This window comes from Brachyistius frenatus, unplaced genomic scaffold (assembly GCF_029030835.1).
Source record: "Brachyistius frenatus isolate BFR_SWC_R1_liver_20210118 unplaced genomic scaffold, ASM2903083v1 Contig_86, whole genome shotgun sequence".
NCBI lineage: Eukaryota > Metazoa > Chordata > Actinopteri > Embiotocidae > Brachyistius > Brachyistius frenatus.
This window is the reverse complement of record NW_027210685.1, coordinates 202,867-221,913: the sequence shown is the minus strand read 5'-3', so window position 1 is coordinate 221,913 and position 19,047 is coordinate 202,867. Positions and strand designations below refer to the sequence as shown.

The window sequence follows — 19,047 nt, the reverse complement described above, 5'->3', positions numbered from 1 at the left end:
GTTAGCAGAGTTATTATGTAATTCTTTCTTTGCTATACCTCCTCTTAGTTCGCCCCTATGTGATTGCATGTGTGTGTTGGGCTCACATTTACAAAGGCGTGTGGATTTAGAACTGTGGAATAAGAGTTCTTATCATTTTAGGTTTATGTGGGTTGAGACAACCTGGGAGGCAGACCTGCACTGATATATATATATATATACACACGAAGTTGTGATATATTAGCCCGTATTTATTCAAGATATTTTGATACTGTCCAGCATAGGGCCTGAAAATGTTTTCATCTATGTCACACCTACCTGTTGATGAGGGTGCACTGTTCTTCTCTGAGAGCAGAAGCACTCAAGTTTATATTCTTTTTCTTTACTGACTTAGTATTATTTGGCAGATTAGATGAGTTACATCCCCAGCTTATCAAACGTATTCAATAATAATTGGAAAATGTATTGCTCTTGTAGTAACTGACCACAAAGACTACCATGGCGTAGCGTGAGCCATACTTAACACACAGAATGTTCATGCATCGCTGTACGCTCCAAACAATTTGCTGTGTTCAGCCTTCTTGTCAGCATCACCAGGCGTTACCTTGGCAGCGATGGTAGCTGGTGTCATCCTGGATCTGGACCCGTCGTCAGAGTGCGATGGCCCGGCATATCCCTGGGAGCTCGGTGACGCCTCGTTCTCCCGCAGCCTATCGAGAGGTTCCTTTCTCCTCTGAACTGCCGCTGCAGCCACGGGCTGCTCATACTGACCTGCTTTGGACCAATCCTGAAGAGGTGAGTGGAATTAATAAACAGGAAGAAGTCGGAGGAATTAGCACAAGACTCGTCCACTATCCAGCAGTTTGAAGCCCTTCATCTGAGTGCAGAGAGAGGGGGGCCTTTATAGGTGGGTTGATTCTGGGTGCTTGGAGGAGTGTGTGTAAGTCAGTGTGTGTGGGCGGGGGCCTTTGTGAGCGTTTGAACATGTATATGTTGATGACTTTGACCCTGCTTAGTTTTGGACAATCACCAGTTGGTAGATTGCAAAACCAGTCAGACAGGGAAAGATAAGATAAGATAAAATAAGGTAAAATCAAATAAAATAAAATCAAATAAAAATTAAATTAAACATGCATGCACACACAGCAAGTGGGGATGAACATTTGAGGGAAACAACGCAATGTGGTTATGTATGAGTTAATCAGATGGTGAAAATTAAAATAAAATAAAACTGATGTATGAACTGGAACTTATTAAACAGGAACAGGAAGAAGGTGCAACTGAAGAAATGGAAGCGGATGGAGAACAAACCTTCCACATAGGAACCTTTGATGTGGGAGAAGAGGAGCTGGATCCAGGGGGGCGGTTATAGGGTGGGGACGCAGGAACAGGAAGAATGACAGAGAGAGGCCTGGTGGAGCCAGAGTGAGAGAGAGCGGGGCGGAAGGTAGCGAAGGACGAGCCAAACTGCGGGACGAGAGACAGTCATGTCATCAGAGAGTGAAACAGAGAGAGAGAGAGAGAGAGAGAGGCAGCCAGCTGTGGGACCACTGGGCCAAACACATGAGAGGAAAAGCCACACACACACACACACACACACACACACACACACACACACACACACACACACACACACACACACACACACACACACACACACACACACACACACACACACACACACCAAGTTCTCAGTGTGAAACTGAAGAGGAGAAACACACAAGTATCTAAAGACACTGCTGCCCATGCATCACAATGACTACATGAGTAATTAGTGTAAGATCGAAGTCAGTACATCTAGAAGGCCTAAATTGAACAGCTACGTTATGTTAGAAAGATCATGGGGATGAGTTAAAGAAGACCCAATCATACATTTCAAATTTAGCTTGATATGATTTTATAGGTGCAACCCAGTATCAACACGGACAGCCATGTGGGAAAAAGAGGTTCAATTCTAGGAGGTGAAAATGTTTTTGTTGAATTGTTTTTTGTTTCCTAACCCCAACCATGTTTTTTGTCAAACCCCAACCACGTGTTTTAGCGAAACGTTTCCTTTTCCTGTAAATCACATGGCTCTACGCATGCAGCAGGTTTCATTTCCGTACACTACAGGAAAACTGTAACTGTCACACCTAGACTGGCCAAAGCGTGTCAATCCCACGTTTGAATGTAGTGGATCGGCGTGTCTATTTCAAATTTTGCCGTGATGGTTGTTCAGTGTAGTGATTCTGCATCATTGTAACGCAGAATATAGCCAGTAGCTCTTTTACACTATTTTATGATAACCTTGTTTTGTTTTGTCTCTCTTTCTTTGCCATTAATTAAGCCACTAATGAACAAGCTCCAACATGAACAAGAACACTTTGGTCTCAGACTGCAGGCTTACTTGTGGTTCCTAGTAGGTGTAGAATATATATATATATATATCATATACAGCGTATAAATAAACAATATATCAGGCTACCGCCATGGTGTTTGTGCAAGATTTTGTGATGGTAACCAGTGGAAGTGGAGCACACAATCCATCTCGACAATGTACAGTATGTCACTCAAATTAGAAATAGATCACAGATGGCTGTGTTCACAGCAAATGAAAGGAAAGCCAGTTATATATGCAAGCTGTCCTGGATAACAGCTGCTGTTTAAATTTAGAGATGAATATTTACTTTGCTCTGGGAGCATCATTTTTATAATTGTGCTTCTTCTGCAAACAGATGCGCACATTCGTCAAAGACTGTGTGATGAAAGAGAAAGAGATGAGCTCACAAACACAAATAAAAGGAACCTCTGGTTTTGGAGATATTTATGAAGGTGCGCTTCCACCAGTTAAAGTGCCAAAAAAAAGTATAGAAAAAGCATTCCAAGCGTAGTTGTTGACCTGATCTGAGTTGGTGAACAGCGGAAGGTGTAAGTGTTGTAAATCTTTAACAAATACTACATTTTCTACTGAACTGAGCAGGTGGTTTATGCTCCGGATGATACAACTTTACTCCATGTGCCTGCAAAACATAGATCGCTTTGAGACTTTCTTACTGAATACGTTTGATGAAATGCATTAATTCAACCGACTCCTCATATTTAAGGTGTATTTTCCTCACTGTTCTCTTGTTTAGTGAATTAATGGGGTTTGATTGGATGTTGCTTGATGCTTCTTTCCTGGATATCCCATTATGTCCACAGAGAGCTGCTGCTGTCGGCTCTGTTGCAGGCTTGCCTTACTGTTTTCTTGCCATTACAACTTCTCACACTGTTTTCAGAAATCCATGAAACTCTTGCTGCTACGTCAGTGAATGCAACTTCCTTACAAACAGCATGTGTTACAATCATCATTATTATATTGTTATTTTAGCAAAAGCTCCATTTGACCAGAAATTACATTTTGTTTTAGTTCTTTACTGCCTCCAAAAAGCAGTTCTGGGAATGAAATGAAAAATGTTTAGAAATGTAAAAGTTATTTAATAAAGTCTCAATCTTAAAATAATGGATTTATGAAACCACAGAATGAAACTTCAGATAAACGAGCAAACTTACTGCAAAACATAGAATAGAAAACTATCAGTGGGTTTAAACCCCCAGACGGACACTGATAGATGGAGGAATGAAAACAACTGAGCTGGCATTAACCTTCAGGCACACAGTGAGGCTGCAACACATCTGACTTTCTCATTTTAATTTATACATTTCTCTTTTTTCTGTTGTTTTGATGACAGTCTTGTACTTGGACACACCTTAAAGCAAGAGGGCCAAATCAAAACTTAAGAATAAAATAGGAGTTTTGGACTAATTTGCTTCACAGCATTAGCATCAAAGACTGACCAGGTTAAATACGAGCCTGCTGTATAACATGTTTCTCTGTAGCTTCCATTATACTTGTAAATAAAAACAAATTTCATCCAGATGGTTTTAACATACAAATGATTAAGATAATATCAACAATTGATGAAAAGCGACTTTACAATTTAGTATGTTGTATTTATTATCCAAAAAACATTAAATAAAATATAAAACGCATTGATTACAGGATTAATTGATAATAAAATGGACCTCTTCTTTTCTTTTCTTTTTTATTTCTTTCACACTTTTATTCTTTTTTAATAATAATTAATTTGGTTTTATATTGGTGTCACAGTGTTAAGGACTATATGTAGGAATAATAATACTTACAGTAGTGGGGGAGCTGCATTCACTGACTGACTGGCATGTTTCTGAGGCCTCTGACGATGCTGAGCTGGATGATTTCTACAGCAAAAAAAAACATTTTGTTTCGATTTGGCAAAAACTCATCAAAAGTCAAGACAAACATACAGTATGTGCATTGCACACTTGTCCAAATACAAATTAAATATATATGTTTTTCTTTTTTCGCAGAGCCAACTAAAAAGGCTTGCGAATGGACACTAACATTTTAACCACTTAACAACATCCAGATTGTGCACATACATGTACAGTGAGGCAGTTGTACCTGGCTAGTGATGTCTGAGGGCATAGGCGAGGGAGGCTTGGAGTAGATGTTAGCATCCTGGGACACGAAGCCGGAGTCATGGGAGGAGACGCTGCTGAGGCGGTGGGCGGCGATGCCCCCTGGTGGCAGAGGCTGGTGCGGCAGGCTGCTGCGGTAGCGATAGGAGGAGGAGGAGGAGGAGGAGGTGGGTGAGTGGGGCTGGGAGCCTCCACCAATACCACCACTGCCACCTCCCCCTGATGAACGGGAGGCACTACTGTGGGCGCTGTTCACACTGCTGCGAGGGGGAGGGAGGGAGATGTAGAGGAGCAGGGGGAGGGCAGAGGGATGGAGGCGTGAGGAATGTGAAGGTAGGATGAAGGCGATGATTCCCAGTGTGGAGTGAAGGCAGCGTTTAGGGAGAGACAGCGTGATTACAGGGAATGAGTCAAAGTGATGGTTAGATTCAGGGATAGGCAGTTCAAATAAAATTGATAAGATATGAGGAGTTGGTTATTAATGAAGAGGATTAGTTGATGATTTGAGGAGGCATTGGGAGATTTAGTGGTCGTTTTACATGATGGGTTGAAGTTCAGGAGGAGTTCACAGCAAGTTGTCGGTTCATCAGGTTAGTGAAAACCCACAATGCGATGATGCAGTAAAGTCACACACAAGTCACAGTTAAAAGTGGAGAGACCCCGAAAATTAAAGAAACCAGGTAAGCAACCACGCAGCAGGACAGAAAGAGGGCAAATCACATGACAGCACGTAAACAAGACACAGGAAGTAGAAGAAAGACGAGTGGAGAAAGATTAAAGTTCAGAGAATGGAGGTCGGACAGAGGGAGGGGGAGGGAGGTGGAGGAGGGGGGAGAAAAGGGCAGGAGGGGGACGTCAGAGAGTGTGTAAAATTGTGAGAATCCAGGGCACGCGCGCACACACACACACACACACACACACACACACACACACACACACACACACACACACACACACACACACACACACACACACACACACACACACACACACACACACACACAATAAACAGGCTGTGAAGTTGCATGCTTTACATGCACACACTGACAGAAACTGGCTTATACACATACATTACACAGTGCATTTTTTAAGACAAAGAACCACATAAATTAGTGTTTAGTTTACAGTATTCTTCTATTGATTTTGTTATTCCTAAACTCTGATTTCAAACATCCATCCGCAGCCTAATGAAGCACAGATTGTAAGTAAAACTCTATTATTTATGCCAAAATTCTATATGTTCAGTGCTGTTTTTCTGAAGGTTGTGGTTCAATATCCACAGATTCTACTGAACTGAAGACGACTGGACAAACAGTAATGATGGACAAACATATACACAGAAGGACCACCAGTCACAGTGGAACATGAACATCAAGGACAGCTCCTCTTTCTTAGTATATGTATCACTGGTATAAAGTACTTGTTATGTCTGCGTGTACATGTGTGTATTTGTGTGTGTGAGTACCTGCACATGCTGCTCTTGCGTGAGCCGGAGCTGCTGGGGGATGATGGAGGGGTCTGATAGGACCAGCTGTAGTCTGACCCCTTCAGATCCTTGATCACCTGAGAGACACGAGAAGGCGCTAGATACATTTTCTACTGCATTTGTGGCTTTCTTTATATACTCCACGAGCTGAGTGTGTGCATGCTCTTCACCTGTTCACTAGCAGGGGGCAGTTTGTGAGGATCAGTTGTCAGCACAGTGAGGTCATCAATGATGGCCTGGAGGTGTGTGATCTCGCCCAGCATGGCGATCTCTCCATTCTAAACAACAAGATAGAAACAGTCAATTGTTCTGCTGACCTCCCCATTCGATCACTATATGTTGTCTAATTTCACCTCTAAGTCTATTGCTGTGTTCCAAGTGACATACTTCTCTTATACCATAACAAATAGTGCTCTTAAGTGTTCGGACTCTTACTTGTGTAGTGCAGTAATTTTGACAGTGTTATTTCAAACCGCGCATTGTCTTTCCGCACTGACCGGAAATAACCTCAGCATGCAAAAGCATAACCAACAAAAACAACTAAACCTTTAATCATTCTACCCAAACATTAAAAAAAAAAAAAATGTATGGCCTCTGTTTAACACACTCAATAAACACACTGATTATTCTGTCCAGCAGCAGCAGGGATACAATTCTTTACTCCGGTGGTCCGTCCCCTTCATCTACGTAGCACAAGAAGGCAACCGTTTAGGGTGAAAAGTGCTCAGCGTTTTACATTTCTCTTTTGGACCGTTTTGGACCGTTTGTAGAGCACTGCATGTTTCTGTACTTGACAGTGTGAACGCTCTTATGCACCCAAAATAGTGAGTGTTAGTACACAAGTACGCCATTTGGAACACAGCATAAGTCAATGCAGAGTTTCAGATGAGCCACAACAACGGCAACACACTTAAAAACATTGAACACAGTGAAGTTAGTGCTGTAATCACCAAATGCAATTTTAATAATTCTTGAACTGTCATTTATGGAGCCCAAGATATTTTTATGTTACATAATAAAACCCCAAATTGCATACATTTCAGAAAAAAAGGAGAGCGGTTCTCTTGATTGTATTTATGTACAAAGAATAAGACCACTTTGACGATGACAAACTACCTCCTTTCATGTTTTTTTCATAATACTTATTAATGACAAATAAATGACTTACAGTGAATAACATCATATTCTGGGCTTCAATTTTTCTTAAATATAGGAGTGTGACATGACCAGTGTGTGAAGTGTATTTGCAACATTATGCTAGAGAGAGAACTGATAGAACTGATACCTTATGGGACTAACAACAACAAAATAGAAAATACAGCTGCTATAATATTGCACAAAACCTAGTATTCCTTACTGGTCAGGTTCAGCTCATGGGGTAGAATTCATTTCAGCTTTGCGATGCACTTCATGACACCCAGCAGGTGGACGAGCAACATTTTATGTTGGTTACTGTCGGTAATGTTTCGGTCTGATTAACCTTTTTCAGCAACAACATGGTTACACTGTGCAGCAGGTCAGCAATTCTTTGGCCCCTTGTCTAATCACATTCTCCTCCTCTGTCCTCACCACAACAGGCTTAAGGAAGCCAATGAAGGTGCAGAAGCGACCCCTCTCCTCCACCAGGGCACGGCGCACCGCCTGCTTCTCCATCTCCTCCATCAACAGGCACATGTCGGTCACATCCTGCATGGCGCTGTCCAGCTGGGGCTGCAGGTCCCCTCGCCCTGGGACAGGAAGGGTACAGAGGTGGTGAGAGAAATGTAAGAGAAGATATAGAAAAGAGTTAGACAGGCAGGTAGAAGTTTCCACCAGAGTAGGTGGATGAAAAGGCAAGAAGAAAGAGAGATGGAGGTGCAGAAAAAGTGTTTGTGGGCATTGAGGCGATGTGGTCTGATGATATTTAACTCCACCAGCATTTACTTTCTATAAAACACTGTTCAAACAATCAGTAAGCAGCAACACTTTGTTCAATGTTTTAGCTCTGCTTCAATATGTATTTATCTATTTGCATTTTAATGTACGTGGCAACATGTGTCACAGTTTACAGTTTAGTTGTTACTCTTCTATGGTCTCTCTTTGCAATAAACTAAGACTTAGACTAAAAGTATGCATAAAAAGCAGATCACGATGTGTGAGGGTGTCAGTCCACACCCAACATGATTACAGGACAGAGCCAAAACACAAATAATGTGTTTCTGTCTTAAAAACAGAACAGATCACACGATGACAAGAGGTGAGACAGTCGGTTCATAAGGGTGGTTTTGGAGATCTGAATCCTATCTACTATGTAGAGAAAAACACACGAAATGCAATGAATAGAAAACAAGACACGAAATACATCTTTGTAGTGTTACAGCATGCAAAAAAGTCTGTGAAGATGTCAGCATTATCCGGGAGCGAGAGGGAGGAAAGGGAGCGTGAGAGTCGAGCCAGAGCCTGAGGTGTCACTACAAAGCTAATAATAGCAGCTACAAAAGTCATGCAGGAGTCAAGGAAGAAGTTACATTACATCATGCACTGTCGGGAGTTAAAGGAACTATGGAAGTTACTATAGAGGCTGAACTCCATCACCAGGAGCTTATTGAGTAACTGTTATGTTGCAGCTAGTTTTCTAAAAAGTCATGGTCGCAGATTTAATACTTTTCAATGGAGAAATAAAATGACAAAAACAAGTTTTACACCTATTAGATGACCTCCAGTCAGGGATTATGACAGAAAAGGCTGTTCTCAGGAATTGTGTGGGTACAATAAATGGAGCTGTTGTGTTATTGTCTGATTGTTCGTAGAGTGATTTCTATTACAATCAAGGTTGGATTACCCACTGGGCAAAGTGTGCAACAATTCGTCCTGCTCAAAAGCACCTATGTAAAATCATTTTGTGAGTTTATGTAACACAAAAACACATTTTACTCTTTAAATGTAAAATGTTAATAATTACCAAACATTCCTCCACATCTTGTGTGACAAAATTAGATTCATCAGTTACTTCAAGCACGTCTTTAATCTCTGAGTAACTGTCATCAAAACCCTTCAACATCAAACATAGTGCTGCAAACATAATGAAACATCTTTATCTTGCGCATAAAATGAGGCTAAACGCTGGATTTCTAATGACTGTATCAGCTTTTCATCAGTTCTGACACCAGAGACGTTGATACCAGAGATTGTTAAAAACACATATTTTTAAGACTAGTATGAACTGGAGGGCTTCACTGTGAAACATGAGGGAATACGACGGGTTGTGATAAAGTCCTCGGGCCTCTGAAGACCCAACACACAGTATGTGTTTCATAGTTAAACTAAAATGGTGGCAGCCTTAAAATAACACCTGCATTGTTTCCTGATGTTGAGACCTTGTGTTGTCGAGGGGGCCTGAGGAAAAGATCGAGCTTTAAGGCTTTCATTATTTCAGTTTTTATCGTGTTTTTGTGGTATATTTAAAAAAATGTACGTAAGCAAATAAGTTACCATAAACTGTTCGCTAATTCTAATTACTAACTACCGCAATAATACTCAGAGAGTGGGGTAAATAATGGCCCACAGCTTATTTTTCAGGCCCAGTGGTGTGTGACTCCAGCCCTGATTAAGCTCCGTGTTTCCCAGAAATCTCATTTCTGTTTCAGTGTTGAAAACAAATTCCAAATACTGTATACTCAAAAAACCTTTCCATGACCACCCTTTTGTGACAACCCCTGTCTGCAGGGAAAGGTTGGGGACTGGACTAACAAAAAAGGTGAGGCAGCAGAGCAGTGGTGACTGACAGGCTGATACTTACCCTGGATCTCTATAAGAGTGGGACAAATACCACAGGGAAGAGGAGACAGAGAGTCGGTGGCAGTGAGAGGGGGCGACAGCAAAAATAAAGCAAAATAAGAGAGGGGGGGGGCAGAGAGAGGGGGAGGAAGGGGGGGGCAGAAATAGCAGAACTCATTGTTAAGGTTAGTACAAGGTAGACATCACAAGACAGCCACAGTGCCACGGGTTAGAGCAAAATAACTCCAGAAACAATAATACCACCAAGCACCAGCCATGACAGGGCTAACAGACACCGGCAAACAGAATAGTAATGGACACCGCGCAACAGTTTTACAGAATGGATCATATTTATATATTTGTAATGTTAGTATCATTTTTCTGCATAACATTTCCTGTATTTTCATTATTTTACATAAGATAAAATCTACTTTAAGTATATCCTACATTCTCTGAGCTGCAATCATGGAGTTGCCTTTAACATAAGACATACACGACCCATCCTAAGTTTAAACACACCTAGTTCATTAGGGCTTATCTTTATTTTTGATTTTCTACACATCAGAACAATCCTGAAGACATCACAGCTATAATGTATGAATAACAAAAATGTCCATCCATCATTTAGGCCCGCTCTATCCTGAACAAGGTCACGGGGAAGGAGGCTGGAGGGTAAACCCGGAACAGGTCACCAGTGCATCACAGGGCCAACACAGAAAGACAGAAAGAAACAGATAACCATTCACGCACATATTCACACCTACGGGTAAGTTAGAAAAAAATATGAACCTAACATGCATGTCTTTGGACGGTGGGAGGAAGCCGAGGACCCAGAAAAAACCCCACCAGGCACAGGGAAAACATGCAAACTGCACACAGACGGTCCGAGCCGAAGTTCGAACCCAGAGCCAGGTGAAGAGTTACCTTTGCTGCAGAGATTAATTTGTTTCTTTAAGAGGACAATGACCCACAAATCACCTCTGTAAGAACTATATGACCATTAAACAGCATGATGGGGGCCAGATGACCGACCAAAAATAAACTGAGATGGTTTAGGATGAGTAGGAATGAAGGAAGAGGAGTCCAACAGAGTTCAGCACAATGTGGGAACTGCTGAAAAAACATTTAAAGTGGATGAAGCTCATGAGCATAAATTGTGTGCAAAGCTGCCAACGAAGTAAAAGCTTCCAAGGATCTAAAATGAATAACATATTTCCCTTTGTTTGCACAAAACAAAGCATTATTTCATAGTTTTGATGTCTTCAGTATTGTTCTACCATGTAGGAAAACTAAAGGAAAACTCTTGAATAACTAGGGCAGTACTGGACTGGTACTGTAAAATATGCAAATACGTAAAATGCTTTACAGACATGTTATATTACGTATTTATCTGCCTGGCAACTGAATGGAGGCTGTTTTAGAAAGAAAGCAACACTTATTGGTTGCTGCCTCACGATTCAGGATGAGTCAGGAACCTGTAATACTATTGAGCACCACAAGATGGCAACATAAACTCACAAGTCATTTGATCTTCACTTTGTGCTCCTCCACTTCATTGACGGCATGTTTGTGTTGGAATTGAATATAATCATTGTAATATCGTCTTTTATCTTGGGTGCCAAACTGATATAAAAAAAATATATCAAAATTGTGTCAATTTTTTTGCAAATTTTGCTGATTTTGTTTAAAAATTCTTTATCAACATTGGTAAATTCATAGAAATAGCAGTAATTAATAGGAGTTGGACGTCCAAATGCATCCGCAGCTACAACACATGAGCTACACAGAAACACCAGTGATACAAGTAGAAGTGACGGTGTCTGAGTGACCGTGCCAGCCATAATCTGTGAGACGAGCCGGAGCTCCACTGTCAGACAACTGACGGTTACCTTTACGAGCCTTCTTCTGCAGTTTCATGGTGTCAGATGACTTCTTCTTGATCTCGTGGCGTGACCTCTTGTACTCTTGAAAGAGGATAAACAGAGATGTTTTAGTAAGAGGAATGTAAAGGCCTCTGTGTGAACTCGTATTATCTCGCATTTACATTTTTAGCTGAAATAAAAACACTTTCAGAAGCTGCTCAGCACAGAGGTCAATGATACAGAGATTAACATCGCTTGGAGGGAAACATCAATCCAAAGTGATGAAAGCCAGATCAACATTGAACATTAACTGTGGCTGCAGATCACACCACCCTGCTGAAAAAAAACTACAAAGAAACAGTATTCTACATGATCTGGAAGCAATATAGATCTTTATGCAAGGTTATCTAGCATTTGAAAACATGAACTTTACCCTTTAATATTACATGCTAAGTCATCCTGTTTGCATCGGTTCATAACTATTTATGATGTGGTCCAGTCTTCTCTTGATAAATAATTAGTTACTTCTTGGTGAGCTGTTTGTGGCATAAAATAATATAAATGATCATCAGTTAAGTGCAACATGACCTGCAGTCAACCGACGAGGACTCAGCACTTCAAATGTCATCCAGCAACATCCAGAAATGTCGTCAACAGAACAGAACATCGAACATGATGGGATCCTTCTTTAGTGTAAGTGAAGTGAGTGCTCTGGATAATTTAATATCAAAGGATCTACAATCAGATTAAACTGATCAAACAGGTGCAACTCTTTCTTCTTTTTTTTAATCCACCCTTCTCAGTGGTCTCTTCCTCACACGGCTGTAGGTACACTGCACTTGTACTGAAGCTGCTTCAGCAGAGAGGACGTGGGGCTTCACCTTAACAATGAATCAGCATCATAAACTGTGGTGTTAGTGTACCTTTGGCATGATCCTTATCCAGCTGGTTGGCCGTCTTCTTCCAGTCTTCAATCTTGTCCTGGAGAGGTGTGATCAGGCTCTCCATCAGAGCGCTGTCGGAGGGACGGAGATTTAAGAAGAAGATGCATAAATTAGAGGACAGGTTAGACGCAATGCTTATAATGGAGATGGAGAATAAGGATTGATTTCTCATTTAGAGTCAGTGGCTAAGGAAAATATCTCCACCATGTGACGTCTTGACAAGACAGAGAGTTAACAGGATCCACCCCCACTATTCACAACTCATTATATAAATACCCTTTATGTATTGTTCCAATTCATAATTTTTGTATCTGGAACATTGTCCTCCCTCCGTCCACACATGCACACATATGTGAAACAAATGCTCACACATCAGGTAAATGTCAGATTAATGGACCATGTATACAAACTCTATACACAGACACACGAGGATGTTAAGACTCATTCAGTCTTCAGTCCATCATCATCATCATCATCATCATCATCATCATCATCATCATCATCATCATTATCTCCACTATCATTATCTCCATCAATGTAATAGTTTCTGCTGTGGAAAAGTCATTAGATATTATGAAGAATGAAAGAAAAAAGCAAACAATGGTTGACAACAGACTCTCTGTGAGGTTTCCGGAGTGGTCTGTGCTGCGTGCCAGTGGTTGTATTTATATACAGTCTTTTAAATATGCACAGACAGAGAAATGTTCCTAATGGAATCCATACAGCAAAAAGAAAACCTCACCAGACATTTGTCCCATCGTAGCCCTGAAACAAGGTCAGCTTTAGATGGAAATGCATATGAGGTTGAACATTTTCCGACCTCAGAAAACCATGATGGGCTACAGGATAAGATCAGCAATGGAAGTAACTAAAGAAAGGGAATAAGATGAAGGTGAGAGGCAATGAGGAAGGTTTACGTAGGTGTATGTATCTTACTTGGTGAACTGGCGAAGTTTGGCCTCAATGCTGCGATGCCTCATGCACATCCTGGTTAGAGCTGAACCAATATCTCTGGTTGCCCCTGGAAACACAAAACATCATATCTTGAAACATACACACACACACACACACACACACACACACACAAACAGACTTTACCAAAGCGTTTCATTGCTCTTTTTTTGTTCTACAGAAACACAGATCACAGAGCTGTGATCAGTATTTATATTACAGCTGTTCGTGTGCAGTATAAAGTCAAGGCTGATAAAAGCACTGAATCATTCAGACACATGAACAACTGCAGATGTGTTTTTTTTACATCCAGCCAGTATTTACACAAGACACAGAAGTGCCTCTCGTAGACACTATACACACTCGCATCTGCGTCCAAATAAAGTAGTATCTCGTGAGTGTGTGTGTGTTTGTGTGAGAGCCAGCCGCTCAGAGACCCAGCTTCGTGCTCAGCTAACCTGCAGCTGTAAACACCAGTCTATTTTAAGGCAGTAGGTCTATGTGGAAAAAGCTGACCCCGGAGTTTAAGTCAGTTTAAGTGATGGCAGACACAGCAGACTTCCAAACAAGGTGCTCCGCGCTGCTGCCGCCTCTGTACAGGTGGAAAGCCAACACGAAAAAAGGGTGATTACAGCTTCATTCGCATTCTCTGGACTTAAAGACTTTCCAGCAGAGGTAGAGTTTATACAGTATACAGCGCCTGGAGAATACCATAATCACTACTGCCACCCAAATGTACACACTGGAAAATTCTGATTAAACAGCAGCCAAATGGGATTTCCTCGAGAGACACTGTTTATCATGAGGGTTTACGCAGGCTTACACAGTAAAATACAAGGAGTGCAGAGGGAGGAAGAGCGTCATTCCAAAATGTTATGTGCTAGTTTAATAGTTTCATCCCAATCTGAAAATCCAGTGTCTCAAAAAATGATTCACAATGAACGATGTGATCTTAAAGCAATTAAACCATGTCTAACTAAACTGCTAATGCTTTTTATGCACAGTTTTAGTTTGCCAACAAAGTGATTTAATGTGAAAAGTGAACGTTGATTTAATTATTTAAACAACAATAGTCTCATTTACATTCCTACTTTAGAAAGTTAGTTATTTCTAACATTAATAGTTATTTCTAATTTCATCACATAAAACATGCACGCAGAAGATTTGCACAGAGATCTCAGTGTACCAGAGTGTGTGTTTCGTACGTTACAAATCCATTCATAAAGGAGACTTTTTTTTGTCTCGGAGGAAAGTGCTTTGACATCTTTCAGATAAATGTTCTGTACAGACATTTATGATCCCAAAATCATTGATTGTGTGAACCACAGTGACTTCTTGATTCCAAAATATGTTTGTTTAGGACCAAATATTTGCAATACACTGTAATGACATTCCCATCGGCCTCAGCTGTACTCATTGTTTAGGGATGATAGGCAAATGTTCGCACACTAAAAGCTTTCCATCTGTCATCAACATTTTAACACTATCACAGTGAGCATGCCAAGATTAGCATTTAACTTAAAGCACCACCATGCATAAGCACATCCTCACAGCAGGGCTGTAATTGTTTGGTAATTAAAATGATGAGCTTTGTAAAAAATTGACCGAACTTGTGAGGAGGGTAATCAGGGGTGACGGTCACTGTGTGACGGCAACAGGAAACTGCTCTGTAGGATGCAGACTGATCAGTCGAAAATGCCTTGCTCATGAGCAGCTCAATGGTAATTAGCACTGCTCAATTAATTTCTTGACCAGCTAGTCTGCAGATGTTAAAACACAAGGCCTATACTCACATGTGCTACCACATTCCTATACACTCACACACACACACACACACACACACACACACACACACACACACACACACACACACACACACACACACACACACACACACACACACACACACACACACACACACACACACACACACACACACACACACACACACACACACACACACACACACTGTGTGCTGTTCACTTCCAGAGAGAACTGCTCCATTCATAATTAACAAATTCCTCCCTCACGCCTCCTGTTCTACCCGGCAACCATTCATTAAAGGAGAGCCACCCTCCCCCAGACACACACATTCATAGACAAACACACATACTTAGAATATACAAGTATACACCATGCATGCCGATCAGTTGTAGCAGTATTTTGAACCGTGTGTGCTGAGGACAGGATCCTATCCCACATCGTTGAGACGACGAGGAGAGGAGTGAAGCTCATCAAGAGAGCGAGTGTGTGATATTTGGTTTCTAAGGAAAAGGATGATTTGGGAATGAAATGAGAGAGGAAGAGATGGAGGGAAGATGAGAGAGCATGAGGACGAGAGGGGTCGCCTTGCACATTTTAATGAGCTTACTGCTGGAGTGAGAACCATGGGAGTGGAGTTACAGCCAAGTGTGTGTGTGTGTGTGTGTGTGTGTGTGTGTGTGTGTGTGTGTGTGTGTGTGTGTGTGTGTGTGTGTGTGTGTGTGTGTGTGTGTGTGTGTGTGTGTGTGTTTGATCTCTACATTTATGATGGTTCTCTTCCTGTTTGTTTGTTATTACCAGATCTCTCAGTCTATATAGGAGATCAACAACTGGATGAGAACACACACACTACTCACATCTGGAATACAGCTACTGTGTGTGTGTGCATGTAAGTCAGCGTTAATTTTCCTCCAGTGCAAATCATCATGTTGCAGCATTTTATTTGAACCAGAAGAGGCCAAACAAAGCTCAAACCTTAGTTTGCCTTATTGGACGATGTTTCACGCAGAGCTGCAATTCTAATGCTGTTATGTGAATGAGGGTTAATTGTACACAGACTGTGGGTCTGTGATTTCATAATGATTTGGCAAAAAGAAAACAAAAACACAAACAAAAACAAATGTGGACACAGGCAGTAAGGAATAAGGCAGAGCTCAGAGGTGTGAAACTGTCTTACACTATGTCACAAACTCGGCTCAGGCTTGTGACAAATGAGTCCACGCACACAAAAAGATGTCAATTTAAATACTCAAAATTGTTTTGGTGATGGCATCAGTTGTGTAAAGTGTAAAGTGCAAATGTGTGCAAATAAAGGGCAAAACAAAAGTAAAGAGCAGTGGTTAACATTGTGGAGGTGTAAGTGGAGAGCTGCCCAGCCAGAGAGAGAGAGAGAGAGAGAGAGCATGGTCTTCTAGATGTAGCCTCACCCACTTCTCAGGTGCAGCTGATTCTCCCTGATGACCCATCCAGGCTGCAGTCAGGAAACAGGACTGAGCAGCACAGGAAACGAGGAGGGTGGGCCGTCACACTCTAACTGCTAAAAAGCATTCGTATTCATAAAGTTGTGCAGGAATATGAGCGTTACGGGGACGAGTCTTTTTCCATCATCAATATATCATCACAGCTGCTGTTGCCAAGTACGGCAGGCTATAGTCATGGAAATCTGATGTAACTATGTGACTGGACGGACGGACGGACGGGCGGGGGACAGACAGACAGACAGACTCGATAGATAGATAGATAGATAGATAGATAGATAGATAGATAGATAGATAGATAGATAGATAGATAGATAGATAGATAGATAGATAGATAGATAGATAGATAGATAGATAGATAGATAGATAGATAGGTAGATAGGTAGACAGGTAGACAGATAGACAGATAGACAGATAGATAGATAGATAGATAGATAGATAGATAGATAGATAGATAGATAGATAGATAGATAGATAGATAGATAGATAGATAGATAGATAGATACGCGAGGGGAAGTTGTTTTGCTACAGCAGCATAGGTTAAAAAGATACAGAATAAAAAGTAAGAAAACTGACAGAATAAAAAGTAGATTTAGTAAAATAAAATATAAAATATGGATGCATATATGACTGTTGTTACTTAAGGCTGCAATAATCTACAATGTTAGCCACAACATTGAACCACCTGCCTAATTTTGTGTGGGTCGCTCTTATGTTACTAAAATAGCTCTGGTCCGTTGTGGCTTGGACTCCACAAGACGTCTGAAGGTGTCCTGTGGTATCAGCCACAAAGACCTGAGCAGCAGATCCTTTAAGTCCTGGAGACTGTGAGGTGGGGCCTCCATGGACTGGACTTGTTTTTCCAGCATCCACAGACGCTCGATTGGATTCAGACCTCGAGTCAATCCCATGAACTCTGTGGTTCCTCAAACCATTCATGAACGGTTGTTTCAATGTGACAGGGAGCATCATCCTGCTGAAAGAGGCCTCTGCTATCAGGGAATACCATCGCCATGAATGGTTGTACGTTGCCTGCAACAGTGTGTAGGAGGGTGGTACATGTCAAAGTTAAGGTTTCCCAGCAGAACATTGCCTCTACTGGCTTGCCTTCTTCCCATAGAGCATCCTGCTGTGCTTTGATCCAGTCGTCTATCACAAGATGGTCCTTCTTCAAGTCACTCAGATACTAACGTCAATCACTGCTTCCAACACATCAACGTTAAGAACTGACTGTTCACTTGCTGTCTGATTTATTTTGAGCCTTGACAGGTGAGACAATCAATGTTATTCACTTCACCTGTCAGGGATTTTGATGCTGTAGTTGATTGGTGCTTATATTTATCTTAACATCAAATGACGACATGTAATATCAAAAGGTCTGGAAGTAATGACCAACCCACAGAGAATCATCATCATCTTTCAGCCAGCATCATTACTGTTTTAGTTTACTATAATGACTCTTAGCAGCATAGTTTCCAGATGCAGCATGCAGCTGTTTTCAATGAAAATACTCTGATGAAGCCACTTTAAACTACTTATTCAGCATTTAGAGCAGACAGACAAAGTTAGTGATTAGCTGTTTAAAATAGTGCAGCATTTAACAACAAAAGATTACAATTTTATTCAGAGGAAACTGAATATTAGACTTAAATGCTGCCACACTAATCTTGCTCTGTGTCTGCTGGCTGTGTAAGTGGGTAAGTGTAAGTGTATCAGGTTTACTCAAAGCAACACAAAATATATTCTTATAAAAAGGCCATATTCTCCATGTAGCCAATGGGTGACTGGTATACACTTACAAGTAAAGTGAATTCGGTCAAATGTATGGAAACAAACAACAATAATCACCCAAAATATTAACAGAGGATTTTTTTTTTTTTATTTTTTTGCATGATACAAAAAGAACATTTTAAAAGTATGCAGCAGGCTCCTGTTTTCAAAGTCTGCTCCCTCTGGGAAACGGCTGTGTAATTTAAGTTTGAGGCAAAAGATCAGAGGCTACAGGAATCCCTTTCACCTTAACATAAAATACACCTATGTGTACTTTTTGGTATTGTTGTTTCTGTTTGTTTGTTTTCCATTAATTGCAGTGTAACAGAGTTCAAAGATAATCCCACTTCTCTCTACCCTCATTCTGTCAGCTGTCCTGCAGAGAGAAGGAGGGACTCCCTCATTACGTTGTCCTTCCTCTCCCCTTCACTCACTCTACCTTTCCTGCTTTTGATCTGCTTTCTGGCTGCAAAGCTGCTTGTTAACATACAGTACATGTTACTGTTTGTAACAGAGACCCAACCAAACAAGATACTGAATACTAGCCGTGTAGCTCCAAAGATGTAGTATAATTTATACTG

General features: G+C 41.1%; 1 protein-coding gene across 7 annotated transcripts in view; it reads right to left on the bottom strand.

The window, feature by feature from the left end:
- The window catches only part of mtss1lb (MTSS I-BAR domain containing 2b), a 71,750-nt gene that overhangs the window by 7,455 nt on the left and 45,248 nt on the right, over window positions 1-19,047 (bottom strand). The window contains exons 4-14 of one of the 7 annotated variants that reach the window (XM_069709854.1): window positions 13,443-13,527; window positions 12,486-12,577; window positions 11,590-11,664; window positions 9,723-9,731; window positions 7,514-7,671; window positions 6,115-6,222; window positions 5,924-6,021; window positions 4,442-4,718; window positions 4,144-4,218; window positions 1,291-1,446; window positions 584-766 (exon numbers count right to left, since the gene is read on the bottom strand). In XM_069709854.1, coding sequence (XP_069565955.1) covers window positions 584-766; window positions 1,291-1,446; window positions 4,144-4,218; window positions 4,442-4,718; window positions 5,924-6,021; window positions 6,115-6,222; window positions 7,514-7,671; window positions 9,723-9,731; window positions 11,590-11,664; window positions 12,486-12,577; window positions 13,443-13,527 — 1,316 coding nt within the window. Of the gene's footprint in view, window positions 1-583; window positions 767-1,290; window positions 1,447-4,143; window positions 4,219-4,441; window positions 4,719-5,923; window positions 6,022-6,114; window positions 6,223-7,513; window positions 7,672-9,722; window positions 9,732-11,218; window positions 11,243-11,589; window positions 11,665-12,485; window positions 12,578-13,442; window positions 13,550-19,047 lie in introns of those variants that run through there. The other 6 variants (XM_069709856.1, XM_069709855.1, XM_069709857.1 and 3 more) reach the window with 6 other exon arrangements.